The sequence below is a fragment of the Antechinus flavipes genome, chromosome 6 (assembly GCF_016432865.1).
Source record: "Antechinus flavipes isolate AdamAnt ecotype Samford, QLD, Australia chromosome 6, AdamAnt_v2, whole genome shotgun sequence".
Classification (NCBI taxonomy): Eukaryota; Metazoa; Chordata; class Mammalia; order Dasyuromorphia; family Dasyuridae; genus Antechinus; species Antechinus flavipes.
This window is the reverse complement of record NC_067403.1, coordinates 263808258-263821575: the sequence shown is the minus strand read 5'-3', so window position 1 is coordinate 263821575 and position 13318 is coordinate 263808258. Positions and strand designations below refer to the sequence as shown.

Sequence of the window (13318 nt, the reverse complement as noted above, 5' to 3'; positions counted from 1 at the left end):
GAAGCCACAGGAGCAGACAGCCTTCCCACCAAGGGAGGAGCTGGGGCTGTGCCCGGAGGAGCAAAGGGATTTGGGGAGGACGGTTTTCAGATAGGGGACCGGTTGGTGCCGAGGGATGGCCAGGGTCACGGTGAGGGAGGGAGCAGCCCACCAGTGATGGGGCCGGGGCTGGAAGGTGCTTCGAGGCCGAGACCGAACCTCTGCCCACTGCGCCCCCAGGTTGGAGGGGGTGATCTTGTTTAACCCTCGAGCACCCCAGGCTCAGTGCTGCCCTTGTCCCCTTTCTACAGTGGAGGAAACTGAGGTGACCTCGGTCAGTGACTGGGCCGCTGAGGATCTGAGGCCCGACTTCAGGCCCAGACGGCTCAGCCGAGACTTCTGGGGGCCCGGCTTCCTGGAGCCCCCTCTGCCTTCTTCCTCTTGAGAGAGGACTGCCGGCTCTGGAAAGGGCCGCCTTTTCTGCTGTCTCCCCTCTTTCTTTCTCTTAACTGGGGCACCTCCCCTGCTGGTGCATGGAGCCCCAGGACCAGGACCCCTCCCGCTCACTCGGGCAGCAGCTCCCTAGGCAAGGTCCTGTCCCCACCCTTGTCAGCCCCCAAAAGAGGAACAGAGAGGGGGAGCCGGCTTTCTCAGAATCTCTTCCTTCCCTCGAAAGTGCGGGGGTGAGGAAATGCGCTGGTCTGGGGAGTGGCCGAGGGAGCCTCCTGGGGGGTTTGGGGGGGGGCCCGGGGCTGAGGGGGTCTGGACCAGGCTGACCCCGGGGAGCCGGCGGGGGGGGGCGGCTGTGGGCCAGAGCTTGGGGACAGGGCAGAGGGACGGGGCGGGGGGAGGTGCCCCACGGGCTGGGGGGAGGGAGCCCTGGAAAGAGGATGTGGCCGCCAGGTTTATAGGAAGCTGCCCCTGAAGGCAGAGAAGCTGAAACCCAGGTGGGGCTGGGAGCCCACTGCCCCCCGGCCCAGCTGCCACAACTCAGAGGCGCCGTCAGCTTAGTGCGTTTAATGCAGGGACGGTCCCAGAGACCCCCGAGTCAGGCTGCGGCTGGAACCAGAGCCGAGAGTGCACAGCACGAGGAGCGCCCCCCCCGCCTTCTCTGGGGGGCCAGGGTCCTCAGCTGGGACTGGGCCCCTGACTAGGTTGGGCTGTTGGCTCCTGGGATTCAGCGTGGGGCTCCTCGGGCGCCGGGCTGTTGATGACGACCACATCCACTTGTGCCCCGATGTCCTCTCCGAACCACACAGCCTTGTAGCCTCCCCCCTCTGACTTGCGCTCCTTGGTCAGGATGGACCTCATGGGCTTCTCCCTGGTGCTCCCCCGGCCTTGGGCCTCCGCCTTCTCCTCGGGCTCTCTGACCGCAGGGGGGGTCACCTCGGCATCGGGCATCGGCAGGGCCAGGCTGCGAATGGACCCCCTTGGGGAGTCACCCGTGGGGGGCCGGGGCAAAGGCTCCGGCTCTGGGCTAGGGCTGGGGGAGGCTCCCCCATCGGGCGCCTCCTGGGCTTGGAATGCTTTGTTTTCATAACCCGAGTCCTTCGGGTCGGTCTGTGGGAAGAGGGAGGCAAGGACTGAGGCAGGCCCCAGGCGCTGCAGGAGGCGGGACTGTCTGCCCCCATCTTTGAGCTCTTCCCTTCCCCACATGAGTCCGGTGTCCAGCTCGGGGTCTGGAGTCAGGAGGACCTGGGTCAGACACTTCCCAGCTCTGGGCCCCGGGATGAGTAACCTCCCCTTTGCCTGCCCCAGTTTCCCCAACCAGGAGCAGCCAAGGGGAAGAGAGTTGTGGAGTCTTCTCCTGCTGCCCGGCTCCCCTCTCCCTCACTTGTCTCTGTCTACATGTCTTGTGTCCCCATGAAACCTCCTTCATGCTTCTAGACAGTTCTCACAGGTCTCAATCTCTCTTCTCTGCCTCTGGTCTCACTCACTCTCTCTCTGTCTCTGTCTCTGTCTCTGTCTCTCTCTCTCTCTCTCTCTGTCTCTCTCTCTCTCTCTCTCTTTCTCTCTCTGTCTCTATCTCTCTCTCTCTCTGTCTCTCTCTCTCTCTCTCTTCTCTCTCTCTCTCTCTGTCTCTCTCTGTCTCTCTCTGTCTCTCTCTCTCTCTCTCTCTCTGTCTCTCTCTCTCTCTCTCTCTCTCTCTCTCTCTCTCTCGTCTCTCTCTCTCTCTCTGTCTATCTCTCTCTCTCTCTCTCTCTCTCTGTCTCTCTCTCTCTCTCTGTCTCTCTCTCTCTCTCTCTGTCTATCTCTCTCTCTCTCTCTCTCTCTCTCTCTCTCTCTCTCTCTCTCTCTCTCTCTCTGTCTCTCTCTCTCTGTCCCTCTCTCTGTCTCTCTCTCTCCCCCCCCCTCCATGTCTCTGGCTGTCTCTGCCCCCCGAGCCTCACCCCGGGCTTGCTGCTGAGAGGGCTCTCCCTGGGGCCCCTATAGTATTTGTAGACAAAGACTCCCAGCAGGATGAGGGTCAGGAAGAGCAGGGCTCCCAGCACTCCCCCGGTGGCCCCCATCTCGCTCGCCGTGAACCTCCGCTGCGTCTTGTCCCCCGAGGAGCCACCTGGCAGACCCAGCAGTCAGTTTCCAGCCTCCCGCCTCCCCTTGGGGCCTGGAACCCCTCATCTGGACCCTGCTGGAGAGCCCAGAGGCATGGGGGGGGTGGCAGTGGGTCCCTGCCAAGTTCCCTCCCCCCACCCACTGGCCAGAGACCTTTGGAGCCAGGCACGTTCTCCCCTCCCCACCCCACCCCCCACACTGAGGCAAGGCCCCAGCCCAGACCTTCAGGCTCAGGTTGTGTCATACAGTGTGACTGTCATAAATCAGCGGGGAGAGAGAGGGAAGGGGAGGGGAGGGGAGGGGAGGGGGGCCCGGGCAGCTGGACCAGCCCATGAGCCCACAGAGCGGTCCAGACCCTCCGGCTCTAGGCAGGGGTGGGGACTGAGGGCAGGGCCCAGCCCCCCAGGGCCCAGCAAGCAGGGGGCAGCCCAAGGAGCTCCAGGAGGGGGATGGGGGCACCACCTGTGGGCCTGGAGGGTCCAATGGTTCCCAGAGAGGTTGTTGCTGAGGCACCTGACTCTGGAGTCGGTTTCCCTGTGATCCCTCCTGGGGTTTCAGTCTGGGAGCCCCCAGAGGGGCCAGGGCCTGGGGAATTCTGGGTGGGGGGTCCACCTGAGGGCTTCACAGTGGTGTCTGGGCGGGAGGGGGCCTGGGTGGGGTCAGGGCCTGCGGGATTCTGGGTGGGGGGTCCGCCTGAGGGCTTCACAGTGGTGTCTGGGTGTGGGGGGGTCTGGGGGGGGTCGGGGCTAGGGCCTGGGGTCCCCTGGGAAGGGGGCGTGGCCGAGGGCTTCACAGTGGTGTCTGGGTGTGGGGGGGCCTGGGTGGGGCCGGTGCCAGGGCTCGGGGTCGGGGTGCTGCTTGAAGTCGGAGCGGTCTGCCTATCACTGTCTGGAGTCGTGGATTCTGGGGAAGATCCAGAGGACAGGGTAGTCTCCCATCCAAGCTTGGGGTCGGGGGCTGGCCCCGGCGGATGCGTCCCACCCTCCTCCCCAAGACCCTGGGGGCCTGGGGGTACCTGGAGGGGTGGGCTGGATGAGGACCTGGATGGTGGTGGTGTCCTTCTCCCTCGTCTGCCTGTCCAAGACCTCGGCCTGGGGGGGGGGCAGTGCCTGGTGAGCCCCGCCCCTGCTCCCCAGCCCGAGCCCCACCGCCCAGCCCAGGGCAGAACTCACCTCCAGGTAGAGCACCCCGGGGGGCCCCACGGGGGCGCTGGTCAGCACAACTTCCCCAGACATCCTGAAGGCGGAGCTGTTGGTGATTCGGTACTCCAGGCCCCAATTGGGCACCTAGGGAAAGGGCCCCCCAGTGAAAGCGTCGCAGACCCCCCCCAGCTCCCCACATCCCGTACCAGGACCCCTCCCCCAGCTCCCTCCCCTCCCCCGCCAGGACCCCCCCAGCTCCCTCCCCCCGCCAGGACCCCCCCAGCTCCCTCCCCCCGCCAGGACCCCCCCAGCTCCCTCCCCGCCAGGACCCCCCCAGCTCCCTCCCCCCGCCAGGACCCCCCCAGCTCCCTCCCCCCGCCAGGACCCCTCCCCCAGCTCCCTCCCCTCCCCCGCCAGGACCCCCCCAGCTCCCTCCCCCAGCCAGGACCCCCCCAGCTCCCTCCCCCCGCCAGGACCCCCCCAGCTCCCTCCCCCAGCCAGGACCCCCCCAGCTCCCTCCCCCCCAGGACCCCCCCAGCTCCCTCCCCCGCCAGGACCCCCCCAGCTCCCTCCCCGCCAGGACCCCCCCCGCAGGACAGCGCCCTCCTTACTTCTGGCGGGAAGTCAAGGTCCTCAGCGCTGAGCGTCAGCAACCTGGCCGGGTCTTCTTCGTCCTTCACGGCCACGTTAGGGCGGGTGTCCGGGGGCAGCCAGCCTCGGTACAGGGCCCGGGTGAAGCGAGGCGGGTGCTGATTGTTCATCACCTCGATGGTCACCTGGGTCACAGAATAGCTTCCCGTGTGCACTTGTCGAGCCTAGGAAGAGCCGGGGAAACTGAGGGGAAGGCGCCTCCATCAGAGGCCGGAGAAGCCCGGACGCCCGCACGGGGGAGGGGCCACAGGCGCTCCGTCAGCGGGGATTAAGCACCTACTAAGTGCCGGGGCTGCGCACGCCCCCGCCCGGGGGGTCTCAGCCTAATGGGGGAGACGGACACAGAGCAAGCTCTGGCCAGAAACCGGACGGTCCCAGGGACGGGGCCGAAAGCAAGGGGCGCTGCGGAGGCTGGTGGGGAAGGGGCCGAGGCCGGGGCGGGGGCGGGGGCGGGGCCGGGGGCGCTGGACAAGAGCGGGAGGGAGGAGGAAGGGCCGGGGGCCCAGGAAGGGCCGGGCCGGAGACCCTGGACTGAAGAGAAGGGGGGAAACAGAGAGGGGGCAGGTTAGGGAGGACCCGAAACGTCAGAAAAAAGGTCTCCCTTAGGATTTACGGAGCAGGGGCTGACAGACTCACACCTGAGCTTTAGGAAAGTCCCTTTGGTGGCTGAATGGGGGGGAGAGATTGAAAGCGGGTGCCCCCCCAGCTCCTGTAATAGCCCAAGCGTGTGCCAGGGGCGGCAGGGGCACAGGCGTGTGCCAGGGGGTGTGGGGGCAGGGGCTGCGGTGGGAACCACTGCAGAGATGAGATGGGCAGCCCTTGAGCCCTAAGGGATCTGGGGGGTGAGAGGTCGGGAGCCTGAGGGCCCGCAGGAGGGGGAGGGGTAAAGAGAATGAGTTTGGGTCTGGATGCACTGAGTGTCACTGGACCCCCAATTTAAGAGACTTGAACTATGGGAGGGGGAAGATAGGGAGATCTAGGGGTGCTCATCGAGCCCAGGAAAGCTGCAGAATAGATGCAGAGAACTGTGGTCCGAGCTCGAGGGACGGTCTCAGAGCTGGGGGGCAGCCTCCAGAACTGGGGGGGGGGCTTCCCGGGGGAAGAGCTAGGGAGGGAAGCAGCAGCCAGAGCCATTTCTCACCTGGACCAGCAGGTGGAAGATGGTGGGGATGGGGACGGCTTTGGTCATGGTGACGTTGCCCGAGTCCTCTCCAATCTGAAAAGTGTTGTTCTCGTTCCCTGGGGAAGATTGAGGGGAGGGGAGGCTGCCTTCAGTGCCCAGAGGAAGAGTGATGGGCGGCGGGCGGGGGCAGGGCAGAGGGCTTGGGTGCCACCAGGGGCAAGGGTGGGGCTCTCTCTGGAAGACCCGGGGGGCCTCTCACCCTGAATAATGCTGTATCTTATCGGCTCATTGATGGCAGTGTCCCCATCAACAGCGTACACAGGCCCAGGGAAGAAGGTGAAGGGTGTTGTCTGGAGGAAGAGGGGAGTTGGCAGCCTGGCCCGCCCCGCCCCCGCCTGCCCCCCCCCGGGCTCCCCCCACCCCCGTCAGCGGCCCCCTCCTGGCCTCCCCTTGATGCCCAGACCGAGGGCTTCCTGCAGGACTCCATCCCCAGAGCCTCAGGCTGACCCTGGGCAAGGGGCTCCCAGACCTTTCTGCCCCAGAGGCAGGGCCGAGACTCCCGAGAGGGTCTCCCCCCCCCCCCCCCGCCTCTCCTTAAGTCACTGGTGACCCAGGATCTCAGGATCTGGTCTTGGACAGGAAGAGGCTCAGGGGCGGGGGGGGGGGGGGGACTGGTCCAAGCCAGGATGCACTGAGGAGATAGCCCCCCACCCTCATGGGCAGGGGGACAGGAAGGGGAGGAGTCTGTGATTCATAAGCCCAGCCCCTAGCCCTACTTCCTCTTTTCCCTCTAATTTGCCTCAGTTTCTCAAGTAAATCCCTGCCCCGGGCATCCAGACGTGCCCACCTCAGCCCCTGGCAGGAAGGTCTGGGCACAGCCCGATTGGGGTCAGCTTGGAGACCCAGGGATGGACCCTGAGGACCCTGGCAGGGCCCGGAATGCCCCCTTCCCTTCCCCTCCCCCGGGCATGGCCATTACCAGGAGGAAGCCAACGGGCACCGTCCCCAGGTACTGGGCGTGGATGCAGACCCGCCCATCATTGTACTGGCAGGGCAAGAACCAGGGTGGGCGCATGTCGGCAGGAACCACTTGGATTGTGATGGAGGCTGTGGCCGTGTGGCTGGGCTCAGCCTCTGGTTCGGGAGTGTCCTGTGGCAGGTAGAGGCGCCCAGCCCCGCATGAGGGGGCTAAAGGCCCCCCCAGGCCGGTCCCTTCCCAAGCCCCTGCCTTAGGGGGCAGAGAGCCCTGCTTGGGAGCGGGGGCGCCCTGGCCATAGACAGCCAAGTGTCCAGAGGCTCCTGGGTATAGGTGGACCTCAAAGAGAAACACCCCCTCCCCCCATGGAGGGAAAGTGAAGGTGGAGAGGGCCAGGATCACCTCCCAGGATCACCTCCCAGGATCACCTCCCAGAATCACCTCCCAGAATCACCTCCCAGGATCTTCTCCCAGAATCACCTCCCAGAATCACCTCCCAGGATCTTCTCCCAGAATCACCTCCCAGAACCACCTCCCAGGATCTTCTCCCAGAATCACCTCCCAGAATCACCTCCCAGAATCACCTCCCAGAACCACCTCCCAGAATCACCTCCCAGGATCTTCTCCCAGAATCACCTCCCAGAATCACCTCCCAGAATCACCTCCCAGAATCACCTCCCAGAATCACCTCCCAGAATCTTCTCCCAGAATCACCTCCCAGGATCACCCAGCCAGAATTACCTCCCAGGATCACCTCCCAGGATCACTTTCCAGGATCTTCTCCCAGAATCACCTCCCAGGATCTTCTCCCAGAATCACCTCCCAGAATCACCTCCCAGAATCTTCTCCCAGAATCACCTCCCAGGATCACCTCCCAGGATCACCTCCCAGGATCACCTCCCAGGATCACCTCCCAGGATCACCTCCCAGAATCACCTCCCAGAATCTTCTCCCAGGATCACCTCCCAGAATCACCTCCCAGAATCTTCTCCCAGAATCACCTCCCAGGATCACCCAGCCAGAATCACCTCCCAGAATCACCTCCCAGGATCACCTTCCAGGATCTTCTCCCAGAATCACCTCCCAGAATCACCTCCCAGGATCACCTCCCAGGATCACCTCCCAGGATCACCTCCCAGGATCACCTCCCAGAATCACCTCCCAGGATCACCTCCCAGGATCACCTCCCAGGATCACCTCCCAGGATCACCTCCCAGAATCACCTCCCAGGATCTTCTCCCAGAATCACCTCCCAGGATCACCTCCCAGAATCACCTCCCAGGATCACCTCCCAGGATCACCTCCCAGAATCACCTCCCAGGATCACCTCCCAGGATCACCTCCCAGGATCACCTCCCAGGATCACCCAGCCAGGTTCCTAGGAGGCCCAGGGGAGAGGGCACTCACCCTGACCAGAAGGTGGAAGACCATGGATGGCATCTTGTCATAGTCCAGAGCCTGGGCCAGCTGCAGGGCGGGGGAGTTAACCCCAGCCAGGGAGAAAACCTTGTCTGCACCCTGAGGCAGAGAGGGGAGGGGGCCACAAGGCATCAAGTCGCCAGTAAGCGGCCGGCTGGAGCCCCATGCTCCCTCCCTCCTTCCCAGACAAATGGCCGGGAGATATACCCCAACTGGAGCCTGGCACCAGGCTGGGAGTTGGGGGAGAGGGTGCCCAGGTCCTGGAGGAGATGTGGGGGAGAGGGTGCCTGGGGGTCCTGAACAGTATTGGCAAAGACAGAGGGAGGAAGAAGGGGTTCAGGGGGCTGGAGGGGATTGGGGGAGAAAGCCAGTTCAACTGACCGGGGGGCTCTGCCCTAAGAGAGTGTAGAAGAGCGTGTCCCCATCTTTGTCTGTGGCTGTCAGTTCTGTGGCCGGTATAACAGTGGTCCCCACGTTGGTGTTCTGTACAGAATTTGGAAAGGTCGGGTGGGGGCAGCTCCGCTCAAGCCCCCCCATTCCCTGCACCCCCCTCCCCATGCACCACTGAGCTCACCTCGCTGACGTTCCAGGTTTTGCTGGAAAAGGGAAACAGGGGGGGCTCGTCATTGACATTGAGGACTACCACAGTCACGGTCAGCTTGGTCACCTGGGGCCACCAGGAGTTAGAAGTCAGGGGTCATCATCTCTGTCTGCGTCCCCTGCCCCCCATCCCAGACTCCCACTCACCACGATATTCCCTTCCTTGCACTCCAGGTTTGCAGTCAGCACAGGATCTGTCTGGGTGGGAGAAGGGGATGTGGAACCAATCACTGCCAAAACCAGCTAGACCCCCCCCCAGGCTGACAGGTGGGGGGGTCCCTCTGAGGGAGGACCCAGGAGTTCTGTCTTCTGAGGGAGAGGGAAGAAGGGTGGGAAAGGGCCGGGGAGCTGGCTCCTCTTACCTCATAATCGGGTTCTCTAATGAGCCTCAGCTCCCTATTCTCAATCTCGAAGATCAGATTGGAAGTAGGGCTCAGGACGACCTCCTGCTCGGGGGGCGCTGTGATCGTGGCCACGGCTTGTGTGGGGAGCACGTTCTCGTACACCTCGATCCAGTCAGGGGACACAGAGCACACTATGGGGGATTCCCACTCTGAATCAGGACTGATCCCTGAATGCCCCTGGAGCCCCCAGCCCCTCCTGCCCCCCCAACCCTGCTTCCCCTCAGCCCCTTCTCACCACCTCTCTCCTCCCTATCCCTTTCCCTGCCCCCTGCCCCTCCTTCCCCCGGCCCCTCCTGCCCCCCCAACCCTGCTCCCCCTCAGCCCCTTCTCGCCATTTCTCCCCATCCCTTGCCCCCAGCTCCCTGACTCCCTCCCTCTATCCTTGCTTTCCCCTTAACCCCCCTACCCTGGATCTGGCCCTCAGCTCCGGGAAGCAGCAGCAGAAGTGGCAGGAGGCCCAGGGCCCAGCCAGAGGCCCTCATGGTGGGGGAGCAGCCCAGCCCCCCAGGCCCACCCCAGATGCCTCCGGGGACGGGGAGCAAAGATTCTTCGGCCTGCTCGGCCCACCCTGCCCTGCCCTGCTACTTCCCTGGCACACAGGCACTGGGAATGACCTTTGAGTCTGGCAAATGATTATTTATGGCACCTCCAGCCGGGGCTGGGCTGGGCCGGGGTGGTTTGCTGTGACACGCCCCCATCTCCAAGGTCTCATCCACCCAGAACAGGGGACCTGGACTCGTCATGTGACAGCCTGGTCCTGGGGAGGAGCTGGGGAGGGGGAGCAGGAGTCTTGGTTGTGGAGAATTTGCTTTCCGTCCTTTGAGCCTCATTACTCACACAAGGAGCGGAAGGCTCAGTCTCCGCTGGGCCCGAGTCCGTGTCCAGGGGACCGCCGGGGGTCTCTCCTCTGTGCCCCAGTTCCCAGGCAGTCCCTGCTTCAGGAACATTCATCCTGACCCTCCTCCTCAACCGCCCTGGGATTCAGACCATTAACTAGTCAGTGACCCCAGCTGCTGGGAAAAGAACTTTACTTGCCTCCCTGCATTGGGACTAATCCTTGGGAAGTGGGAGAGGAGGAGGTCTCCCTGAAGTCTGAGGGCCAAGTGAGACCATTTATATGGAAGGCTAGGGAATTGAGAAGGGAGGAGGCTGGGGGGCTGGGAAGGGAGGAGGCGGGGGGCTGGGAAGGGAGGAGGCGGGGGGCTGGGAAGGGAGGAGGCGGGGGGCTGGGAAGGGAGGAGGCGGGGGGGGCTGGGAAGGGAGAAGGTGGGGGGGCTGGGAAGGGAGGAGGCGGGGGGCTGGGAAGGGAGGAGGCTGGGGACTGGAAGGGGAGGAGGCTGGGGACTGGAAGGGGAGAAGGCTGGAGCAGGAATCATCCTCACAGTTCCAGGACAGGAAATAGTGTTCATTGTCATTTGAAGACCAGAGCAGAAGCGGGGGGAATAGTAAACACTCCCCTCCTCAGATCACACCTTCTTGGAAAAACTGAAAGCGTGCAGGTCTCTAGAAGTAGCTCTGACAACAGCTGCCCCAAATCCATGAACCTGGGGCCTTCCATTCTGGAAGTTTAACAAAGAATTAAAGGGCAAAGAAATAGGCTGGAAAAGAGAGCAAACAGAAAAATTCTGACCCTAGAAAGCTACTATGGTGACAAGGAAGACCAAACCACATATTCAGAAGGAGATAACGGATGCGGATATGGGAAAACCAGGGCACTAAAGCAGTCTGGGTGGAGTTATGAACTGATCTCTCCATTCTGGAGAACAATTTGAAACTATGTCCAAAGGGCTATCAAACTGTGCACACCCTTTGATCCAGCGATACCACTGCGGGGCCCATGTCCCAAAGAGATCCTATGCAATGGAAAAGGACCCATATGTAAAAAAATACTTATAGCAGCTCTTCTCCCCCCTCAAATACTATTTTATTCATCAGCCACTACTAAATCAAGGCAATCTCCCATTAGTTTTATTTTCATTTCCCCCCACATAACAGTAATTTACATGTAGAGATAGTTTAGACTCCATAGTTTTTCCTCTGGATGTGGATAACATTTTCATCATGAGTTTTGGAATTGTCTTAAAGTGTTGCCGTATTGCTGTAGAACTGAGAAGAGCAAAGTCCATCCCAGCTGATCATTGAACAGCGCTGCTATAACTGTGCACAATGCTCTCCCAATTCTGCTCACTTCCTAGAAGTCTTTCCATTTTTTCCCCCCAAAAATCTACCTGTTCCATCTGGTCTCAGACACTTAAGACTTCCTGGCTGTGTGACCCTGGGCGAGTCACTTAACCCCAATTGTGTCCACACACAAAAAACCCTCCCTATTCCTCATTCCTTATAGAACAATGGCATCCCGTTATATTCATATACCACAACTTCAGCCCCTCCCCAACTGCTGAGCATCCCCCCAATGTCCAGTTCTTTATAGCAGCTCTTTTCGTGGCGGCAAAGAACTGGAAACTGAGGGGATGTCCTTCCATTGGGACATCCATCTCCACCTAGAGAAAGAACCATGGATTCTGAATGCAGAAGAAGACATACTATTTTCCCCTTTTACATTTTTCTTTCTCACGGCTCGTTCCTTTTGTTCCGATTCCTCTTTCACAACATGACTAACATGGAATATGTTTAACATCATTGTACTAACTTATGTCGGAGGGCTGGCTGTCTTGAGGAAGGGAGAGGGAAAGGAGGGAGGGAGAAACATTTTGGAACTCATAGTCTTACAAAAATGAATATTGAAAACTCTATGTAATTGGAAAAATACTATTAAGTAAAAAAAAAAAAAAAAAAAAGGAGATATTTGTAAAGTGGTTGTATAAATGGGTACTTTAACCAAAACAGTAACAAAACAACACAGATTCTAGGTTGAGAATCCAAGGTCTATAGCGAAAACACCACTGTAGGAACAACTATTATCTTCATCGAGAAAACCGATGTTTAAGAAGGCAAACACCGAGAAATACTTAGTGATGAACTTTGCAGATCTTGGAATCAACAGAGTCAAAGGGGAGGAAGTTGGTGCAGGAGGCCCAGTCAGTAGGCCTCCAGCAGATGGCACCCTAGGCCAGTCGGGCCTTAGGGATTCTCTGGAGGTGGAGGGCAGAGCTCCCAACCATAGGCTTCCTCTGACTCCTTTGAAGCTCATCCCTCCCCAGAAAGATCCAAATTTGCTGCTGCTTTAGTGGACACCTGGACCTCCAGAGCAGATGCAGAGATAGCCTCTTGATCCTTCCTGAACTGGGAAGAAATACCCCTCCCAAGATCCTTCAGTGATAAAGGACACTGGACCTAAGGAGGTGTCCATCAGCTGTGGTCTATAAATGTAATGAGATATTGTTTTGCCACAAGAAGTAATGGAGCAACTTGGGGAGAAAGACTCATTTATGATCTAATACAGAGTGACTTGAACAGAATTAGAACAGTTTGTACCCTAAGAAGAACCATGTAGAGAAAAACAACTTTGAAAGACTTCAGAAATCTGATCATTGCAATAACCCCTGAGGACTTGTGATGAAACATGGTGCCCATCTTTTGTCTGAGGGCTGATGACACTTTTTCCTTTTGTAAATTTATTTTCCTCGATTAAACACAGTTATTACAGAGATTATGGTTTTCTTCTTTTCAGTGGGAGGGGGCAGGAAAGGAAGGTAGGGATAGGATTCCCCAAAAAGTCATTGAAGAGAACAGATGTTCAAAAGAAAACGGGAGCAGGATTGGTTTTAAAGTAACGTGTTGAATTTATTATATCCTTAAAAACAACAAGCTGCATGTGGGCAGATGTGTATTCAATGAATGGAGAAATGTGTGATCTCATTTGGGACCAATCTCTTTCTGTTCCTCTTTGACTATGGGAAATTTCATTTCAGGGGCATCAGGTAAGTTTAAATTTTTGAAAATCCACAGCCCCGGATGTGACATCAGAAAGACCTTGGGTGGCTCCTTCACCACGGGGCCTGATGATCCAGACAAATGCTCATAGTCCACTGCTAGCTTCGGACGGTTTTGGGGAAAGTTGCTGTCTGGTGAAAGGGAACAAGCAAGTCGCATCCCTCCAAAGGGGGTTGGGGTACAGCTTGGTTTGCAAGTCCTAAAGCTTGGAGACATAGTATAGTCATCCATACATAATGTGACAAAGTCGATCAGCCTGGGGAAGAACTAAATCAGAATTTGACCACGTCAAGGACATTTGGGTCCCAAAAAATTACCTGAGTCCAAAGTGGAGCAGGTTTTCCTGTAGTAGTTTGCCTGAAAACGATCTGAGAACTGTAGTGGACTGTAGGATTGTTAGGCATCAACAGGTCCAAAGGCTTCTCTGATGGTCAGAATGGGGGGAGGAGGGGCATAAGAGCATCTCTGGATACATGGCCCTGGAAGAGCCACGACTGGACACTGATGTACCCGAGGCAAAGTCATTGGTGGGTCTGACATCTGACCAGACGGGTCTGAGCTAGTGCGTGACTTAGCA

The 13318-nt window shown here is 59.3% G+C and overlaps 1 protein-coding gene and 1 long non-coding RNA gene across 16 annotated transcripts; both read right to left on the bottom strand.

Moving 5' to 3' along the window:
- Window positions 1-981: 981 nt before the first annotated feature.
- Window positions 982-9435, bottom strand: CDHR5 (cadherin related family member 5). Of its 2 annotated transcripts, XM_051966301.1 has the most exons (15): window positions 9254-9435; window positions 8806-8978; window positions 8591-8641; window positions 8418-8510; window positions 8225-8326; window positions 7832-7942; window positions 6428-6598; window positions 5708-5798; window positions 5467-5564; window positions 4286-4489; window positions 3705-3818; window positions 3548-3623; window positions 2995-3435; window positions 2370-2536; window positions 982-1539 (listed from the first exon to the last, which is right to left on the bottom strand). In XM_051966301.1, the coding sequence occupies exons 1-15, from the start codon at window positions 9327-9329 to the stop codon at window positions 1108-1110; spliced, it is 2400 nt and encodes a 799-aa protein (XP_051822261.1). In that variant the 5' UTR covers window positions 9330-9435; the 3' UTR covers window positions 982-1107. The 2 variants fall into 2 exon arrangements, with proteins under 2 accessions (XP_051822261.1, XP_051822263.1); XM_051966303.1 differs by lacking the exon at window positions 2995-3435.
- LOC127541174 (uncharacterized) lies at window positions 6605-7808 on the bottom strand. Of its 14 annotated transcripts, none has more exons than XR_007948391.1 (4): window positions 7309-7808; window positions 6996-7138; window positions 6918-6943; window positions 6605-6852 (listed from the first exon to the last, which is right to left on the bottom strand). It is a non-coding gene; the product is annotated as an uncharacterized LOC127541174 (long non-coding RNA). The 14 variants fall into 14 exon arrangements; XR_007948392.1 differs by having other exon boundaries at window positions 7022-7138; XR_007948395.1 differs by having other exon boundaries at window positions 6605-6839; window positions 6879-6943; window positions 7061-7138.
- Window positions 9436-13318: the final 3883 nt, after the last annotated feature.

What these genes read in the sequence shown, in the direction of transcription:
- CDHR5 (XM_051966301.1), bottom strand. Translation starts at nt 9,329, where the DNA reads ATGAGGGCCTCTGGCTGGGCCCTGGGCCTCCTGCCACTTCTGCTGCTG. An exon ending in GCAAGGAAGGGAATATCGTG is followed by an intron (nt 8,511 to 8,590) that starts GTGAGTGGGAGT and finishes TGGTGGCCCCAG; the next exon opens with GTGACCAAGCTGACCGTGAC. An exon ending in TCTTAGGGCAGAGCCCCCCG is followed by an intron (nt 7,943 to 8,224) that starts GTCAGTTGAACT and finishes TCTCTGCCTCAG; the next exon opens with GGTGCAGACAAGGTTTTCTC.